Source organism: Pezoporus occidentalis, unplaced genomic scaffold, assembly GCF_034315485.1.
Source record: "Pezoporus occidentalis ecotype Australia unplaced genomic scaffold, CSIRO_AGI_Poc_V1 ctg4, whole genome shotgun sequence".
NCBI lineage: Eukaryota > Metazoa > Chordata > Aves > Psittaciformes > Psittacidae > Pezoporus > Pezoporus occidentalis.
This window is the reverse complement of record NW_026915724.1, coordinates 22,807,920-22,828,811: the sequence shown is the minus strand read 5'-3', so window position 1 is coordinate 22,828,811 and position 20,892 is coordinate 22,807,920. Positions and strand designations below refer to the sequence as shown.

At 40.7% G+C, this 20,892-nt stretch overlaps 1 protein-coding gene across 1 annotated transcript in view; it reads left to right on the top strand.

Annotated features, from left to right (window-relative positions):
• The window catches only part of PIEZO2 (piezo type mechanosensitive ion channel component 2), a 297,634-nt gene that overhangs the window by 180,233 nt on the left and 96,509 nt on the right, over positions 1–20,892 (top strand). Inside the window, exon 8 of the mRNA XM_062633006.1 lies at positions 19,181–19,343. Within this exon, the coding sequence (XP_062488990.1) occupies positions 19,181–19,343 (163 nt within the window). The remainder of the gene's footprint in view (positions 1–19,180; positions 19,344–20,892) is intronic.

The following is a 20,892-nucleotide window of genomic DNA, read 5'->3' as shown; positions in this document are numbered from 1 at the left end:
CTGTAATTTTTTGGATACTGTAATCTAAAATATGATGAAGTAATGGATGTATTTTTCTCATTACTACTTTTTCTTTCTGCTGAATTATGATTGTAAATTGGTTTTTATGGTATATAGTTTTAGTCCTATAGTAATCCCTATGTTGAATTAATTGTAAACCTAAACTTTATTTCTAGTAAACCCGTTTAAGTGTTGTAAACTGAAGGTGATGTACTGTGGAGAATCAATTCATGATTTACATCTCAGTGCACCATTGAAAGCAGTAAAAAATTACCTGCCTGGCTACAGTAACCGTCACTTTAATACTTGACATTTTATTTAAAACAGGTTAATAGATGCGTGTTTTGCTATGTTGGAATTGCTGACTCGGAGCCTTACCGGGACGGCAGAACATCACCCAAAAAATAGGGAAAGATCTGCTTAGTTTAGGTTCTTTTGTGCCACCTAGAGGTCAGTGTGGGCGAATGGCTGATTTCTGGTGCCGAGTAACTAAAACGCTCACAAGTTCCCGAAAGTCATTACGTTGCTTTCTCCTTGCATTAAGAAAGAAAACATGGTTTCAAAAATCTGAACTATTTGGCTATGGGATATAGTCTCACAGGGTTTTATCACCTTTTTATCAGCAGATAGCAATAACGTTTTCTCAAAGAGAGGAAGTATGTGTTTCATGCCATTTTGCTGGAATACGTGAAACTCCCTTTATATGCATCATTTGCAAAAGTCCCTTTTGTCTTTTTAACATTTTATTTCAAATTATTTCATTTACTTTAATTTCCACTTAATTTAGTCTCAACCTTATTTTCTCTATTTTTTCTAATAGTGTAATGCTACATTGTATGATAAAATCTCATTCAGTACAAATATGCCACTTTAACTTAGTCACTAATTTTTTGAAATTAAGAAATCCAATTGCAAGTAATTTGCCCTTGCTTCACTGAAGAAAGAAAAGGCACCTTCAGAGTTTGGATTAAAAAAAAAGGAGTCAATGTGTTGGACTTTGAAGTATGTATTGACCTTTTTGTAAGCAGAAGATGATGTTATCTTCTGGCAGATTTTCTCCTGAACTGGTACTGTTGAGTACTCTGCCTTTTACACATGACAACATGTGAGGGACTAACCTGCTAAATTACGTAGGAAATTATGTTTGAATATCCAAAACACAAATGACAGCTCAACAGAAGGTGCAGTAAATACATCTTCCTTGTTTCTTTAATCACAATTCTTTCTGCTGTGGATTTACTTTGATCTGCTTTCAAGGAGATGTGTTTGAAGAGTATCAAGACAGGTTTTATCAGTGCTTGGAAATGAAAATTTGGGTGTGAGGAAAAGCCACTGATATGATTTTTAATCATTAGAGTAGGACTGGTATTTAAGCAGTGGCTAGAAGAGAAGAATGAGAGACACATGTACTAGAATGGTTCAGAAAAAAATATGTTAGTATTTTTCATCCTAGAAGAAATTTGATACCTTGCTATTTTCTGTACCACTTTGGTTTGAAGCAGAGCTAAATATGCAGAGTTCTCATTAATAATACTAGTGAGTGGCTTGCTTGGGTAAAACATATGCTGAGAAATAAATCTGATTCCCCAAATACTCCTCTTATTCTCATCCAGAATATGCTGTTTAATGTCTTTTTGCAAGAAGAGAGCAGCAGATTGTTCTCATACTTAGTTGTATGAACTCTCCTTACTTAGTTGTAATAAACCCACTGTATGAAAAAACTGTACATGTGTATTTGCATGTGTTAGCTTTATTGCTATTACAAACGGACCTTTTTCTCTAATGAAGGGGAGCTGAAACATGAGCTGTAAAGTTTTGAGGACTCGATCCCTAGGTTAAGCTCTTCTCAGATGCAAGGGCAGATGTGGAAACTCTCCTGTTGGGCTGCTGGTGGATATTATTTCTCTCTGCAGAGCGTTAAAGCTGGTATTTTAAAAAGCTGTTAATGTTGGTTTTTCTGGGTTTGACTTCTCAAGTTGACAAGAAATGTACAGTTTGTTTCTGATCAATAAAAAATATGTTGTCTTTGAATAGTAATGCACTCGGCCACTGTATCAATCGATTTGAGACTACATGAAGTTAAGTTGTACCCAAACAGTCTGTAAAGTTCTCAAGTTAATCTTTCAGCAAATCTTTCAGCTAAGATTTGCATCATCCTTGTAATGCTCCTTCCTTTTAAGATCTCTTCAACTCAAAATTCAGTATTTCTCCCCCCCCCAAAAGGATACTGTGATAACAAAGCCTTGTGCATATGCCATAGTGCTGTTAGCAAATATGAAGGTATCAATCTTCTACGGAGTTTCGGATGTACTGTTGTGGCTTTCTTGTTCTGTGAGGTACAGATAGAAGTGGCATAAATATAAACACATGCTGAAATGCTACCCAGTGAACACTAGGATCTGCATATTAAAAAATGCATAGGGTTATAGGGTACAGAGAAGTTTGAGGTATAGCTGATATTGCCAGGGGTAGGCATGCTAGCAGCAGGCTTGCATGAAGCTGCCTCTTCCACTGACAGCTTTTCTTCTCTAGACCAACCCACTGTGCTGAAGTGGGCATCAGTCTTTCAAGGCAGTGCTCTAACTGTCTTGGGAAGAGTGGTCCTAAATGGCTCAGGAGGCCTGGTGTAAGTAAGACTTACCTAGTTGCATAAGTTAACACTGGTTAGGGTTCAGCTGGTCTCTTGTCAAATAAAATGCCCACACTCATTTATAACATCATTTAAAATAGGGATCTTCTGTGTTAGCTTGCTGCCATATTGCAAAATTGGTGATTTACCAATCAAAGGGAAAACAATAACAAGAAGTATCCATTTAAAACAAAATTTGGAAGATATCATATTTCTGCCAGAAAATTCTTTTCACCTGAGTTAATAAAAAAAGTCCATGAGCTAAAATGACTTTAGAAATATTGTACATTCTGTCACAGCCTGAAAAAATATGCAATATAGGTTTGCCATTTTTCAGATTGCTGCCTCCATTCTTCCTGATGGTGTTTATTTTGGCAAAAGGATGTAATTGGGGCAATGATAAGGCCTTGCCAAAATGAAGAAATAGGATCAGTGCAGTGGTATGAAGTTTATCCTGAGTCATTAAAGTTGTTCCTGTCCAAAACTATGCTTATAAGCCTATTAATTCAAAGATCTAATAGTCGGATATAAATTAAAAGCTATGTGCTTTCTTAGAGTCCTGGGTCTTTCTTGTATAGCTTGTACTTTGCAGGCAAGAAATGTTCAAAATAATTTAAATATGAATTATTCATCTGTAGGAAGGCATCACCCTCCTAAAGTGAGGCAAACCTAGGAGTCCAGGGAGTGTCATACAGTACACAGTGGGATGTTATTTCACATCTTCTTTAAGTGAATGGGAATTTGGAATTGCACAAGTGATCGCTTTGTTGCAATCTGAGTGGGGAAGTCTAATCTAAGGCTGTCTTTTCCATAGGAAATTTTCATCTGAAAGATGACCGTAAATCTCCTTAAGCAAGACTTTCTAAATAGGTTGTACAGTGATTAGTAACAAACTTGCTTAAATGACTTTTTTAATTTTGGAGGGAGTGTTATACTGATACTTGCTGTAGATGGTAGGGTCAGAATATTCACTTTGTTTTCAGATTTATCTAAGATGTGTCCAGTCCTAAAGTCCTCCATTTGAACTTCCCTGAAAGCTTTGATCTGGATTCAGAATTTGTAGACCAAACGCTTCGTTTATCCAGGGTAATAAATGCTTAAGCACAGTTTCAAAACTATTCCTGGAGTTGTAAGATCAGGCTCGGGCATCCAACTGTCATTTTTTTCTCCCTAAATTAAAGCTAAGTGTGCTAATAAAATCTCAGCAGGAGAGCAGACACTGCCAAAGCAGCAAGCTGTAGCTGATCAGTTATCTTGGTGGTGGTGTCTTGCCTCTCTGCAGGGCAAGGCACTGATCTCCTGCTGCTTTTGTAGCTCCACTGGAGCCAAGAGCTTGCCAACCTGTTCTACCGGAGCTGCAGCCACTGTTAGTCCTTGCTGTAGAACAACTTTGGCACCTGTCTCAAAGGTGTCTCACCTCTGAGAGGCAAAATGTTACGTCTGTATGGATTTCTGAGGTTTTTGGAGTTTCCTTGTAACCTGGTCACAAGCCAGTTAATTCTTAGAAGAATTCTTAGAACTTCAGTTTCATTATCTTTTAAAAATTCTTTCGCAAAGCAAGTGACTGATTCTGTTAACTGCTTAGATTTGCAAGTTCAGACTCCCATTGACAAAAGGCAGTAATCATCCTTGCTGTTATTGTAAGCTCTTTCTAAACTTTGAGGTAGCCCAGGGCAGGTGGGCTCATCTGGGCTCTCTTTCCAAAAAAAGGTTGGATGGGATTATCTTTTGAGGACTGTTGCAACCTGGGCTGTTCTGTGATTCCGTGATTGCCTCCTGAGTTACATGATTCTGCAAAAGATGTTTTGTCCCAGGATTTGGTGCATCACAAAGTGAGTTTCTCAATATTGTGCTAGGAAGTGTTCCCATACTAGACAGCAAACAGTTCATTTGCTGTCAGCTGAACCATCAGAGTCCATGTGGTTTTCATTTTTTTATTAACTACATAATAATGTGTATCTGGTGTCCAAAATGATTCACACCTATAACTGTGGCTGATGGGGAGACAGTTACCAGAATTCATAAGAACAGGGTAGAAGAGCTGAAAATATAGATAAACCAAGGAGTGCAGGAAAAGTCATAGTAAATCTTCTAATCTTCTCTAATAAGTTTGTTTCTTCTTTCCCAGAGGAAGGTCTACTGGTTCTTAACAAACTTTGCATATTCTTTAGCTCATTTTAGTTCATTTTTCTTCATTGAAACAAGCTGGTCTGGTTTATATGAGAAACTGCTCAAGACGACTGAGAAGGAGTCCTATTTAATGAATCAGAATTTCACTACAAATTGAACTTTTTTCAGCACTGACAAAGGTTAATATAGTTTTTGACTGGCTTGAAGTACACATTTTTAATGATTCTGATAGCACTGTCTGGAATATCCAAATGTGACAGGAAAACCAATGGTGGAGTTCCCGATCAGTTGTATCAAGAAAATGTTGGAAACATTGCAAAACTACTTGCTGTTGTGAGATTTCCATCTTAGTGTCTGCCACTAAGAGATTCACCCAAAATGAATTCACCTCTTTCAACGCTTATTCAGAGGGATTCCTTGGAGATGCACTCATCAGTGGGCATGTAATAAATGTCCATGCTGTGCTCACTTTATAGCAGAGTTGTATGCAACATTGATTTAAAATGGTTAGCTCAGGTTTTGGTGGAAGTCCAGTGGTGACAGCACAAAAATCAGTGTAAACTTACAGAGCTTTACTAGGGAGAATTTGTAGCTCTTGCTGGTCTTTACACGGTTATCAGTACCCACCTCTTCTTGCTACACACTGCAGTTGGTAAATTCAGTGAATTCCTGTTTGTGCCAGGATTTACACCAAGTTTGAAATTCTCTGGAAAAGCCACAGATGCACTAGTAAGTAAACTGCAGCGATTACTCTGGCAGAGCAGCCCTTCCCAGCCTCCCTGGCAGCCTTGGCAGTCAGTGGTGACTCTCCATCCCTACAGTGGAGCTGTTGGCATTCAGCATAACAGCCACCCTGAGCAAAGTGCCAGATTTAGCCTTGGAAGAAGCAGGACCAACTTTATTTTACTGCCATTGCACCTCAGGTGATTTGCATCCTCCTATCTTCCCCTGGACTTGACAGGGATGTCAACCAAGAGACATACAAACACCTTTTGAAAAAAGCGGGTTTCTGCCCGTGAGAAAGGTCAGTTTCAGAGCTGTGTTTTGCTGCAGCTGTGAACCTGTGGCCAGTGAGCTCTCTGGCAGTCTGGTTGGGCTGGCCCTGGCCACAGGTGGTTCTTGTTAGTGGGGAAAGGGGAACCTTGGCGCTCCCGACAACGTGTGGACTGTATCCTGACGCCGAGCGTAAGCTTTAAACATAAAAATCAGTCGCCGTCGCATGACATAATGTTGGTGGATTGCCACCTCTTTGCTGTCTCCTGCCCCTAAATAGCCACGTGTTACTGTAAGAACAGCCAGAGGTGCCTCCTTCTTGGATGTGTTGAAAAGTCGGGGCGAGAAGGACAGAGAGAAGTGACGAAGATTTAAAAGTGCTGATGTACCATGATAGACTCTCCTGCTGATTCTGCTTTGACTGAACTTGATGTGCAGTCGCCCTGGCAACAGAGCCTACCCACTTTTGCATCCCCTCAGGCAGCTCATTTGCATGTGACCAGCACACCTTTCCACTAACAGAAGCTCTGCTTGTGGTCAGAGCGAGCTGGATCACTCCACTCCCCCGTACACACCATGTGTCTTCTTAAGTGTATCTGATTTCCACACTGACACTTGAATACAGACTCCCTGTCCATCATACAGACTCCCTGTCCATCACAGGCTGTCCTGTGGGGATGTGCAGAGGATGGCTTTGAAGAAGTGACACTTTAATTTTCTTTTTGCATTGTTTAAAGGACACAGATCTGCATGCTGTGATCATTGAGCAAGGGCCTGAAAACAAGGACAGAAAAGGGATAGACAGACATCAACCCCTCTGCTCCTACCAGATTCTAATTGATCTGTGATATTAGATGTGGATTATAAATAACAAACTTCTCTTGGCATTACAAGCTTGTCTTTACTATCTTCCTGAGGTCTGCTTGCCAGCATTTATTTTCATACTTGGCATGCCCAGAAATTGTGATGATAAATATTTGGCACTTCTGTAGCTCTTTATGTTTTCAGCTCAATGTATCAACATCACCAAATGAATCATTCCACATTCCTCAGAGATAGTACAAAAGGCAGTCCTAACTAACCTCGGACAAGCACACTCCAGAGGGAGTTAGTCCTTGTCTGTGCATGAGGCAGTCTATCTGGGTTTCTCTAAACACTGAGAGTGCATGTACTTAATCTCTTTTTTTATGTTCATTTAGCTAAAGTGTGGAATTTACTGATAAAAACTAAAAACTGAAACAGGCATAGTTTATGACCAATTTAATATCAGCTATGTTATACAGCTTTGGGTTTGAAATTAGGCATTTTCTGCACATTTCCAAGCCTTATTGTTCATTATCCCATTATCTTCTTTCCCATGTCTTGCTATTTTATTTTTTTTCTCTTTAAAAACAAATGGGAATCATAGCTTATGTTTCTGCCTTAATGCATTCTCTGCTTAATGTTTCTACTGCAGAATCTCTTAATTTAGGTATCAATCACTCTTGCTTTTTTTTTTCAAGCCATTTTGCTTCCAGCTGAGTAAAGTGGAAAACCTCTTTATCCTCTGCATGCATCACTGAACCTAGCAGACTGTCCCAGTGTGACTAAAAAGTATCATCATTCCCTTTCAGAGGTGGAAAAATTCCGTAACAGAAAAGCAAGATGAATTGCAAACGCCCCCCAGATAGCCAGGGCTTGGAATAAAACCCAGAGTTTTTGGCTGCAGTCTGTCCTTAGGTTCCTAGATCACAGACCAAGTTACCTCGAAGTTAAGATGGGTATGAAGCTATGCTTTAAAACAATTTATGTTCTTCTGCGTATGTTATTTTAAGAAGTAACAGTAAATCTCTTAAGCTGGTAGGCAATTGCATGGTTAGTTGTTGCATTGGGTCACTTTCATGTTCTGGTCAGGTAGCACCACTCTACTAAGGACTGATGCTCAATGGGGTTATTTGAGCAGGGTGTCCTTTTCCTAAATGATTTCTGCTGAAGCTTTGCACTCAGTGGCCCAGCTGTGTAAATTCTTCCATCCCTCTTCCAGGACCTGAGCTGGACAGTAAGGCCATCTGTGGGCTGCACTACCTGTATGAATTTTGGGAGCAGGCTCTCCTCCTTTCACATCCCATGTGCTGCTTGTGTGAGACTTTCTGAGGTAGAAGTGTTGGCTCTTTTCCTTTCAGCAGCTCTGCCAACTCACTTTGAGAAACCAGTAACCTCAGTTACTAGTTGGCACAGAAAGACATCATTAAGCCGTGCCTTCTGCTGTGTGCTGAGGTGTCCAAGCTCACCCTCTGGCAAAGGGAAGCCTTTGTGCCCATGAATGTTTCTGAACTTGCCTTCAGTTTTCCCTCACTTGCTTTCCACATTGAGCCTTAGAATCATGGACCTGTTTTCTCATTTTTTTTCATCTCCGAGTAGAAAATGCATTGTCCTGGGTTCAGCAGTAGCAGTCATTTTTCCCCTTCTTGGTAGCTGGTGCAGTGCAGTGTTTTGACTTTCAGCTTGGGAACAGAGCTGATAGTGATGTTTAGGTTTGGCCAAGGACTTTGTGAGCCTCATGCTCTGCCAGGGAGGAGGGGAAGCCAGGAGGAAGTAGAGACAGGACACCTGACCCAAACTGACCAAAGAAGTATTCCATACCACAGCACGTCATGCCCAGGATGTAACTGGGAGTTAGCCGGGAGGGCTGGGAGACTGCAGGGTTGGAGGAGATATCGGTCAGAGCTTGGTCGGGCTGGGGGGGCGAGTTATCGGTCGGCTGGTGGTGAGATGATGTATTCTCTTCCCTTGTTATTTCCTTCATCATTATTGTCATTGGTGGTAGCAGTAGTGATTTGTGTTATACCTTAGTTACTAAACTGTTCTTATCTCAACCTGTGGGAGTTGCATTCTTTTCATTCTCCTCTCCGTCCCTCCGAGAGCAGGGGGAGGGCAAGAAAGGGGGGGAAGTGAGCGAGAATTACCTGACTGGGTTTAAACCACGACAGTTCTTTTTGGCGCCCAACGTGGGGCACGAAGGGTTGAGATAACGACAGATTTGACTGGATTAATAGTCACTCGTCACAATGCTGATTTATTGGCTCTCAGAGTTGTTCTTCTTGATCTCACAGCTTCAGAATGTTGTAACTTACATAGAGCCGGTATTTGCTGTGTTAGTGTTTATCAAGTGTGGGGCCTGGGCTAAGGTTCTTGTCTCACTGTGCTTTATGGCAATGGCTTGTAATACGGGCGGGCTCCAGCAGCAGGGCGGGACGGACGTGGCCTTGGACTTGTACCTGGCCGTCCGGCTGCTCTTCACCGTCCTGGCCCTCACCCTACTCTCCATCTTCGTGAGGCTGCGGGGAGCCCCCGGGAGCCGGCGGCAGCCGAAGCGGCCCGGGAGAGCGGCCCCGGGGACCAAGCGGCGGCGGGAGCGGGGCCGGAGGCCGCGAGGGGACGGCTGCCGGTGGAGGAGGTCGGGGCGGTCGAGGAGCAGAAGGAAGCGGCTGCCGAGCAGCGGGAGAAGGCGGCGGAGGAGCCGAGCCCCGCGGAGGAGCCGAGCCCCGCGGCCGAGCCGAGCCCCGTGACGGCCGAGAGCATCCCCCGGCAGCCGCCCGCCGAGCCCCAGGAGGATGCCGGAGACCACGCAGCATTTCCCAGCAAGGCAGAGGAGGAAGAGCTGGACTCAGGAAAAGAGAAGCTGGCGGTGGGAGAGCCGGCAAGCACAGCAGCTACACCAGCCCCAGTGACAAGTACAGCAGCATCAACTGAGAGTTCTGAAGGTTTTGAATGGCCTTTGGGTGTCCTTGGGACCTGCCTGCTGATTGTGATGGGGATCAGCATGTTGGCACACACACAGACTGTGTGCTACCCACAACCATTTTGTCTGATCTCAAAAGTTAAGCAGAGTCAGGTTTGGGTCTTGTCTGGGGTTAGACGACAATATAGGGGGACCAAGAGATTTTCCCCAAAGCTGGACAGTCATGAGTGGCAGGGTGTGTGGGACAGTATGGGCAAGTATCTAGTCCACTGGGCCCCTCCAGTGCTTTGGAAGCATTGGAGATGGAAGGCAGCTGTATGGAGTCCCCAGCAACAAGCTGCAGAAGCTGCTTAAGGGGACAGTGAATTATTTTAAGCCTGGTGGGCCCATGGCACTTCAGGCCATCAGAGCAGAGATGCAACACAGAGATGGCCTCATGATCGAGGGGTGGACTTAGCAATGGACACTATTGCCCAGGTTATTCACGAGTGTGAACACTGCACACAGTCTCTCCTGCTCTGGAAGACTCTTACAAGAGATGGAGCCTGGCATCATGGACCAGATGGACGCAGCAGCTTTATAGGGACTGGTCCATGCACTAAGATAAGAGTGGAGTGATGGGTGTATTGAAAATGTGGGATCTGAGCATGACGTGAATGGTATGGAATAAGGGGTGGATAATGTCCTGGGTTCAGCAGTAGCAGTCATTTTTCCCCTTCTTGGTAGCTGGTGCAGTGCAGTGTTTTGACTTTCAGCTTGGGAACAGAGCTGATAGTGATGTTTAGGTTTGGCCAAGGACTTTGTGAGCCTCATGCTCTGCCAGGGAGGAGGGGAAGCCAGGAGGAAGTAGAGACAGGACACCTGACCCAAACTGACCAGAGTATTCCTACCACAGCACGTCATGCCCAGGATGTATCTGGGAGTTAGCCGGAAGGGCTGGGAGACTGCGGGGTTGGAGGAGATATCGGTCGGAGCTTGGTCGGGCTGGGGGGGCGAGTTATCGGTCGGCTGGTGGTGAGATGATGTGTTCTCTTCCCTTGTTATTTCCTTCATCATTATTGTCATTGGTGGTAGCAGTAGTGATTTGTGTTATACCTTAGTTACTAAACTGTTCTTATCTCAACCTGTGGGAGTTGCATTCTTTTCGATTCTCCTCTCCGTCCCTCCGAGAGCAGGGGGAGGGCAAGAAAGGGGGGGAAGTGAGCGAACGAATTACCTGACTGGGTTTAAACCACGACATGCATCTAAATATTAAAAAAAAAAAAAAAACGTGAAGTTTGTTGGCACAGTTTGAGTGGTGTCCTTCCCCAGGCAGTGCTGTTCAGTATGAGCAGGTTTTCATTCCATCATACAGTTGTGAGGAATGCATATGTACATGAGGAAGGGGAGTGGGTGGCAAACCACTGTGCCTGGTACTAACTAGTCTCTTCTGCTGGGGTGGCTTTTCTTTCTCCATCTTCTCATCCCAGCAGCGCTGCCTCAGCTTCTGTAGCCCCCATGCTCCCTGAGTTGCCTCTGGTTTGCAGCTGAAATTGTTTGGAAAAAAACCCACAAGCCTGCTGCGTTCATGGTACTTACATTTAAATGATAGAACAAACAACTATCTAACTTTCTACCTAACATGTGAGCCAGGCTACTGCTGCCAAAGCAGTGACACTGCTAGGCCTGGTGAGGAAGGATCATGTTGAAAGAGATACTCTAACTAAGGTTATCAGGCAGAGGCCCTAAAGCAATTTCTTCTATACCTTTATCCCCATTTCACCTTCTTCTTGCCATCCTGTCTCGTGGTTTTCCCTGTGCCTGATGCTCAGCTGTCTGACTGGGTTGAAAAGATACTGGAGTTGCTCCTACAGCACATTTCGTCATCAGATGATCACCTCCAGAAGTCCCGGCAAATATCCCCAAAGGCTACAACAACATTACTGCTTTTCTAGCTTGCTGGTGTGCTAAAAAGAGCAACATCAATATCAGTGCTCACCAGAAACTCAGAGCACAGCCGAACTGTGTTGTGGGTAATGAAGTGGTCTGGGGAGGAACCCCACTGGTAGGATAAATCTTCATGTGAAGCTTTTGAAGATGGATTTTGTCTCAGTAAACAAGGGATTAATAGACCCATATCTACTAATAGTGATAACAGTAGGGAATTTCTGCCTCTAAGCCACTGAAAGCATACTACAAGCTTTTAGTATGCTTTAGGAATATCTTTTAGGAATAGTCAGTACAGAGCTTGAATATTGGATGAAATGTGTTACATAGCTCACAAATCTTTATGTTCGGACTTAAATTTCCCTCAGAGCAGCTGCTTCATTGCAGATATATGAAGTATTTGAATGTCTGAAGTTTGGTCATTTCTAATGGATGTCCAGTCCGTAACAGCTCCAGTCACGTAGTCTCAGAGGAAATCCCATTATCTGATTAATTTGAAAAAAAACAGGTTATAGAGCAGATACTATGTAACATCCTGGTTTAAAGTTGTTAATTCATTTGAAAGCAAAGTGATTTTATTGTGGCTGCTTATATGGTTGTTTTGTTCTCCCTGAATTAAGATTTGTGTTGTATTTATGGTTTTTGCAAGCTTTTATGTAATTCACAGCCCTTAAAGCTATTCTTCCTTCTCTACAGCTTCCTGGATTAATGGCTCATAATTTTTCTCTATCCTCATAATATGGATGATATTAGCACACAAGTTTTAAATTACTTATTTTTTCATGAGGCTTCTCATGCAATAGATGTGCGTTTGAAATTAGTTTTCCGTTAAAAGAAAAGTCACTGATGTTCAGAAGAGGGTGGGAGATATACCAGGGCTGGTTTTGTCATTGCCAGAAAAGCTTTGATTCAATAGAAGCTATGGAAACCAAGACTCAGTAGAAAAAAAAAAGTACATAGACATCTGCTAAAGAGCTATAGAAATACGATGACATTAAAACAAAAGTTAGAATGATCTACTTACCTACCAAGCCTATATTCACTGTGTGTATGCCTGTATTACAGCGTTGTGATAGCAACACTCTGAAGGAATACACTTCCAGTCTTAGTCTATGTTTTCAGATATTTCCAAAGAAGTTATTAACTGTTAAGCTGAAATTTATCATAATACTCCTCAACCCAAACAATTAAATTTTTGTGTTATTGTTAATATGGCACAATTCCATTTAGCCAGTTTTGAATTATCCAAGTCTGAACCAAAGCAGGTTCTAGGGCTTTTAAGAGCTAAAAATACTTCAAATAATTTTTAAAGCTTGTATCACTCTGAAATGGATAAATTTAATAACTTCAGTCCAGCTGTGGACTGAGGCTTGTGTCTGCAGTATCTCCCTACACAGCTGTCCTGCTGAGCTGAGAAGAAGGCATGAAGGATCAGTTCCTTCTCTGTGGAATCTTATAAATAATGTGATTTGGAAAGACAAATGCCCATTTTCCCATTCATTCTTTTTTTCCCTTAAAAATCCATGTGAAACTAAATGCCTCCTGCTCATCTTAACCCTAATTCTTTAGGACACTTAATGCATTTCAGCCAAGTTTCCCACCTCTTTCCTCCCTGTGTTCTGCTATGTCTGTAAAAACGTGTAAGTTCAGTGTACCCATAGCCCCAAGTGTTTTCTGAATTCCCAGCTTATAGCATAGAGAGTAACAACCATCTGGAAGGCAAGGAAAGACCTAGAGGTACCACAGGACTGACTGAGTCCTTTCCAATGGCATGTATTTAGTTGAGCATATAGCCAAATGATGGGGGGGGAGGAATAGGATGGCTCACAGAATTCCCTCAGAAGAGGCTTTATGGATATAATGTTATGGATCATAACCTCTGTGTAGCTCTGCCATCCAAATACAGAATAGCTTGTGTGAACAGTGGACTCCTGACTTTTAGGGGGGTTGTGTAGGAATGATATTTTCTGTATGCTAATTTATTTCTTAATTCCTGCCACTCCTTCCACCCTCTTCTCCCCAGGCCGTTTTCAAATTTGACAAAAACGTGTACCTCCTTTAAGTCAATGTTTGGAAAAAAGCTGAACCTTCGAGCAGTGCTTAGAGTTTTGGACACAGCCCTTTCAGTGTTTCAAATGCTCTTTTTGAATCTCAGTTTTCAGGACTTGGCCCATGAAACAGAAGTTTTGCCTTTTCTCCCTGTATTTGTCTTCCTTTCCACTCTCTCCTGCAGAAAAAGATTTCTTCCACAACCACCACCACACTACCACCTCGCTCTCCAAAAAGGCTGATTTTTTTTCCCCATTTGGGGGCATTTACTGCTGTTGAATTTCTCTCTGTTGTTTCTTTTCTCTGCTCTCTCCTCTCCCATACTCTCCTCTTCTCTTACTCTCCTCTTCTTCCTTTATCTTCTCTTGCACATTTAGCATCTGTAGGGCTCAGCTATTCTAATATTAGTCAGTCTTGATATTCCATTCTCCAACCCCAGACTTGCAGGCACCATTCTTCTCTCTTTCCATGTGAGGACAGTGAAATAAATGTGGAGGAGAAGATATCCAGATAAAATAAAGATTCGGACAGTTCATAAAATCCAGTATAAATTCAGAAGTTCTACAAAGATGGATTCTCCAAATCCAACCCAGCATAGTGGAAGTCTCTCGTTCCATTACTGTGAATAACCAGTAATGGTTATTATCCAACATGCAGTGGTCCCAGCAAAAAAAATCCTGTAAATCAGGAAATGCATCTCCTGAAGTGGCTTGATGCAGATGTTTTCTTCAAACTGTAATCTTCGTGGAAGCTCAGAGAACATATAGGAAAATGACTCCTGCTCTGTTGTGAAAAGTAGAATCATAGAATAGTTAGGGTTAGAAAGGACCTTAAGATCATCTAGTTCCAACCCCCCTGCCATGGGCAGGGACACCTCACACTAAACTGTGTCACCCAAGGCTCTGCCCAACCTGGCCTTGAACACTGCCAGGGATGGAGCATTCACAGCTTCCCTGGGCAACCCATTCCAGTGCCTCACCACCCTTACAGTAAAGAACTTCTTCCTTATATCCAATCTAAACTTCCCCTGCTTAAGTTTTAACCCATTACCCCTTATCCTGTCACTACAGTCCCTAATGAAGAGTCCCTCCCCAGCATCCTTATAGCCCCCCCTTCAGATACTGGAAAGCTGCTATGAGGTCTCCACGCAGCCTTCTCTTCTTCAGGCTGAACAGCCCTAATTTTCTCAGCCTGTCTTCATACAGGAGGTGCTCCAGTCCCCTGATCATCCTCGTGGCCCTTCTCTGGACTTGTTCCAACAGTTCCATGTCCTTTTTATGTTGAGGACACCAGAACTGCACACAATACTCCAGGTGAGGTCTCACGAGAGAAGAGCAGAGTAGAGGGGCAGGATCACCTCCTTCGACCTGCTGGTCACACTCCTCTTGATGAAGCCCAGGATATGGTTGGCTTTCTGGGCTGCGAGTGCACACTGCTGGCTCATGTTCATTTTCCCATTGAAAGAGCAGTAGGTAAAGTACAGAGAGTTGTAGGAAGATGCATCAACTGGAAATCTCATCTAGACAAAACTGTTATAGACAATGTAGAAGAATATAAAAAGGCATTAGATTTGCTATCAGTTGAAATCAAGATTGGATGCCTTTCTGAACTATAAACTGTAATTCAACCACAAGTTATTTGTTCAATAGAAGAATTATTACGTGTCCTACATTGTGCAGGAAGTCAGAATTATTACTTCCCTTCCTGGCTTTGGAAATTATGAGGCAAATCCTGGTCTGAAATCAACTTCTAAAACATCAGTACACACAGGATCTGAACTGACAAATATATTTTTACAAAGAAAAACATTCACATCATTTTTACTGGCAAAATTCACAGGCCTAACCAATCTGTAATTTCTGTGTTTGATAATTTTCTGTGAGACATGTTTTGTTTTTTTTTTGTTTATGTAACCATTTTTATTCATATTTAATACCAAGAACAATTACTAACAGCAAATCTTACACTGTATTAATGTAATAGTTAAATAATGCATGCTGGAGAATTATTAGCATGTACATAATGCAGAATAAAACACATGGTACTTCAGCAGCTCCTTAGGTCAAATACCTGTGGGTGCAAAAGGAATTTTTCTGTTTTCAATTAAAATTGAAATAGCGTTTTTTGAATTTTAAAGCTAAACTAGTACAAAAATGGGAGGAGGATATGGTCACAGCTTTTCTTGTCAGAGAGTCACAAAAGATGAAAGCTCATCTGCTAGAAGGATGATTCACAGATTCAGTAGGAAGCTTTGATGGGAAACCAAGCTTTTGTCTAGTAGGAAGTGGATAAAAAGATACCATCTTTATTTTAAGAACTGTTTCTCACTTTGTGATTTCAGAGCATTCTTCAGTCAGACATTAAAGTTCCTGTTGAACATTTGTAATTTCTAAAATTCTCTGAATAATTTCTGCTACACTTTTTTTGTTTTAATGACATGCATCTTTCAGAATACTGGTGAGGACTTTGAAAAGTGCAATTTTTGCTTGTTTGTAAGAATAGAAAGATTAATCTATTACATCTTCCAAACCTCCAGTTGTTTTTGACATTACATGCAGTCTTTTGAAAAGCATTTCCATTGTTGAATGGTCTCTCACTATTTGTTTTATTTATCTCTGTATCTGGGCATGCATATCCTTGTCTTGTTTGGCATTTGGTTGCCTCCACTTAGGATTCATTCTGACTTTGCTGATGGTATATATGTATGTATATATCATCCAAGATGAATTCCCACTAAAATCAGAGTTGGGCACAACTATAGCTGGTTGCGATCAATACTGAATTGAAGACATCTGTGTGGGATGAAGCAGAAATGAATAATACCTAAATGTATGTTGCTTATTGTAAATGCTTGTACATTTTATGGCAGTTGTTCCTGTGTATTTAAAAGCTTTGAATAAGAGAAGATGACTCCGTTTCTCAAAAAGTGTTCCACACCAGCAGTTCTCATTGAAGATAATGATGAAGCATAAATATAGAACAAGTAGCAACCTGTAGCCTTGAGGCCAGAACAGACAGAATGAGCATTTCCAAGATGCCAGTGTATTCTGAATTTGATAGATGGGAACGTTATATTGTGTTCCTTTGCAATAACAAGTCTCAAAAACCAAGGAAAATTCAGAAATGAGGAGCATTTTCTGCAGATTCATGATTTATGAGACAAAGTGAAATGGGTTAAATAAATAAGTTGCTAGTCAGGTGGCAACTAAGAGGGAAGAGATGCATTGTAACTTATGTGTATTAGGTGGTTGCAGGACCAAAAGGGAGCAGAATTAACTCCAGTAGTATAATTATATCAAGTATGCATGGGTAATTTGAAGCAAGCAAATGAAACTCAGAGAATGAGAATTTAACTAAAGCATAGTAAAATTTCCTGACTGATAGGATTGTATGGATTTATTTTTTTTTTTCTTCAGTGGAGATAAAACACAAGTTTTTGAGGCCCTATAGTTATAGTATATTATATCGCATACTTTAGGAATGGAATATGTGATATGAAGATCATGTCTGCTTGGCAGAAGGGCCCAAGAGCCTTCAGGAACTTTCCCTCATTTCTGTAAAAAATACTCATCACTCACTGACAATTTAAAAGCTCCTTGCTTCAGTAGAAATTGGATTTTATTCTGTTTCTTATATGTTTATTAAACGAAATAGCGTGATTTGTACTGTGCTTACATAGAAAAGTTTAAAATGAACCAAAGATGGAGAGACACGTTGTGAAACAGAGATAGAAGACAAAACTAATAGGAACCCAACAACCCTGATCATTGATGGGCAAAAATTACAAGTCAGTTGGCAGAAAGGAAAGCAGGCAAATCAAGATGTTCCCTTATGCTGATAGAAATATGAAGAGAATACAATCCAGCATGAATTTCAGTCAGATGGAGCCAAGCAGTAACACCAGCCTTGAATGTGCTTGGATGTTACGGAAGTTTGAATCTGGGTCAACTCCAAACACAGCTCTGTCAGCTCCTTTAAGTTAGCAACAGTTTATTTTGTACGCAGGATCTTTCTTCTTTTTTTTTTTTTTTCTTTTCTTTTCCAACCTTGGATCCACCTAAAAGCTCTGAGAAGTCTTAAAGTTTATAACCTTTGGCTTGCATTGACAATCAGAATGAGAAGTGAGTGCTGATAAATTGTTTAATAACATACTATAGAGCTCTAGTTCTGGTGCTTAATGTTATTATACCCATGCCACAAACCACAGTGAACAAACTGGTATAGCCTTTCCTTTTTATATTCTTTTCACTTTATAGCATCCAAAGGGCAGATTTCAGGCAGCTCATCTCTGTTGAATATCATACTTAGTCTTTGTATTCGTTCACTCTTTCATGTTGGAACTTACAGGGTAAGCAAAGAAGAAATCTTTTAGACTGTACTAATTATGATTAAGTTTGGAATTTTTTGTTCTGTCAAGAGATCATTCTCCTTAATTGTCTCTTGGAATCATAGAATCATAGAATAGTTAGGGTTGGGAAGGACCTTAAGATCATCTGGTTCCAACCACCCTGCCATGGGCAGGGACACCTCACGCTAAATCATGTCACCCAAGGCCTCATCCAACCTGGTCTTGAACACTGCCAGGGATGGAGCATTCACAACCTCCCTGGGCAACCCATTCCAGTGCCTCACCACCCTAACAGGAAAGAATTTCCTCCTTATATCCAATCTAAACTTCCCCTGTTTAAGTTTTAACCCGTTACCCCTTCTTGTAAAAATTGAAAACTCTCATACACATTGTGGAAAACGCTTTGTCAATAGAACAAAACTGTTTATAGTGAATACTGATGTATGCTACTGGTAACTTTGTGCCCTAGCTCTGGCACTCTGCAAAATATTTTACAGTAAAAGAACCAGATTAATTATGATCTCCTACTAGTTTTGTTTCAGCATTTAACACCTCTGCAAAGCATCTAACATCTTGTCCTAAATTTAAAATGTTGTGAATTCTTTTTATATTATTGTGTTTTCCAACATAAGTTTCTTACTTGATAGAAATATTGTGAAATCCCAGTTTTTCCAGAAATAGTTAAGTATCTCATGTCACTGACATTAATACTGTGGCTACAGTAATACTAATAATGGAATTAATTTTTATCTTTCTTTTCCTCCATGATTTGATTATCCAGAACAATTGTCTTTCTGAATGTTTTCCCATTTTGTTCGCAATAGCTGTGAATTCAATGGAGCTGTGTACGTTTAGAAGCATTTGCATTATTAGATAGCAATTTATTAATAGTGTTAGTTAAAAAAGAAAAGGGAAAAGAAAAATTGGTAATCTGTTCAATGTGCCGAGGAGATGTACTTTACAGCTCTGTCCTGGCAAAGTGAGTGGAATGGTGTTGTATGTCAGTTTACTGAATCACTCTGAAATGTCATGTTGCTGTGATTTGCCAAATGGCCTTGCAGCAAGATTTTCTCTCCCCTTTTTCTGTAGCTCTGGGTCTACAGGGTGCAGGTCATTTAAAGTTTTCACATTGAACATGGTAGATATAATAATATGCTCCCATTTTATTTTGTTGAAAACCAAGTGCAAACCCCATTCTTTTTCATTAAATATGTGGAATGAAAATATTCACTGCATTTTAAATAAGATGTCAAATGCTGTTTTTTAACAGAGCAATTGGTATTATAGGTAAGCAAAAATTACTGAAAAAATATCTTCTTAAACATTGTGAGATTTGGTGTTCATTCTCTGATGTGGTTGTTTGGGTTTTTTTTAATATCCACAGGTTGTTCGGTGTCACTTCTCTTACTCAGACAAACTGCTCAAGCACTTGGATGATCATCAAAAATCAAGAGTTACATTGGTATCACCATGCTAATCCAATCTTACTGCTGGTGATGTACTACACCCTCGCAACTCTTATCCGTCTCTGGCTACAAGAGCCCATTGTAAGGGTAACTTCCTTCTCTTTTTTAGCACTAATGATTATGAGACCAGCCAATGCAGATACTTGCTTAGAGAGGTACAAATTTTCAGGAAAGTTAAGGGAAATGGACAGCAAGTGCAAGCTGGTACCTTGAATTTGTTTTTTTTTTATAAGTCTTTGAGAGTTGTATCTTGCAGGGGTTAGATGGGTATTTTCAGAATCAGCAGGACTATTTATGTAAGGAATGCTAATGGCAGAGCATTAACGCTTACTCTGGTATGGAAAGCCAGTATCAGTGAAGTATTGTAGTGCTGTTGAATGAAAGGCAAACACTTGTCTAGCAGAACTGAAGTAGGATACTTGACTGGCACAGGATCCTGTAAGACAAGACAGAGCTTTCCAATTTTATTACAGATAGAGAAAAAAGATTCTTAAAACCTTTCCTTCTGAATCTGTGCACCTGAGTGAAAATCCAAATTTTCATGTAAGAGCAAGAGAAAATGGAGTCAAGACGTAAATTTTTACTTCTTCCAGTATCAGAGGAAATAAAAGAATCCAAAGGTACCTTAAAAGCTGAGAGTATAAAAAGAAAGATCCCTAACATTATTTATTTTTATCTCCTGATCCTCGGAGGCTCGACATGATTTTAGAGTTCAGGTTTTGCAGTGCTGTAAACTGCAATGAAAATACTCATGACTGAACTGTGAATTAGTAGAGTTCATAGTAGCAAGTAAAAATGTTGAAGGTTTTCTTATTTTAAGGTCTTCTTATTTTTCATATAATGAATAATGTAACAGTTTAACATTGGAAAAGGCAGACAAAATATATCACCTGTGAATTGATTTGTCTGTTATTTGGGGTTTACATATATTGGGCTTCATAATAAGAGGTAAATGATGCCAGAACTGTCAGCTTGATTTACTAAAAAATCACATCTTAAGTTTCCAGAAATCTTAAGACTGGCTTTTCTAAAGTCACAAGATTGTGATCCAGTGCCCTCTGGCATTGGGTTCTTTTTAGGGTTTTTTTCCTATTTTTTTTTCTGCAGCTGCAGCATCTGGAAACTTGCTTTTTTTTCTTTCCTTAATTGAAAATTGAGATTTCCAGATAATATTATGATTTTAGCACTGGGACTGTAACAAAAACTTCGCATCTCAGAAACTTCATAGTGAAATCATGGGAACTACTCACAGAGGAGTAAACGTGAAACGCAGTTACTGGGAGCTGTGTGATCTCAGCACCTCTGGGAATTCATTTCTAGTACCTAGGTTATTTTCTTCAAATTTTAATCATCTTAAACTTTGTGTCTTGGTCTAAGTTAGGTACTGTGCTTTTTCAGTGGAGAGAAATGGGCCTGTCTATCTCTGGACAGACAGAATCCTACAAATTCCTCCAGGGACTACAGAGGACCTATAGTGGACTTGCCTTCTTTTAGACTATTTGTGTTGTCTGGGATAGATATTCCCATAAGACACTAAAATCAGTCTCCAAGAATTGGAAATAAATCAAATGAGAGCTGCTTTATAAGCAATTGAGCTAGAACGAGTAAGTATTAAGAGATTAATTTAGGA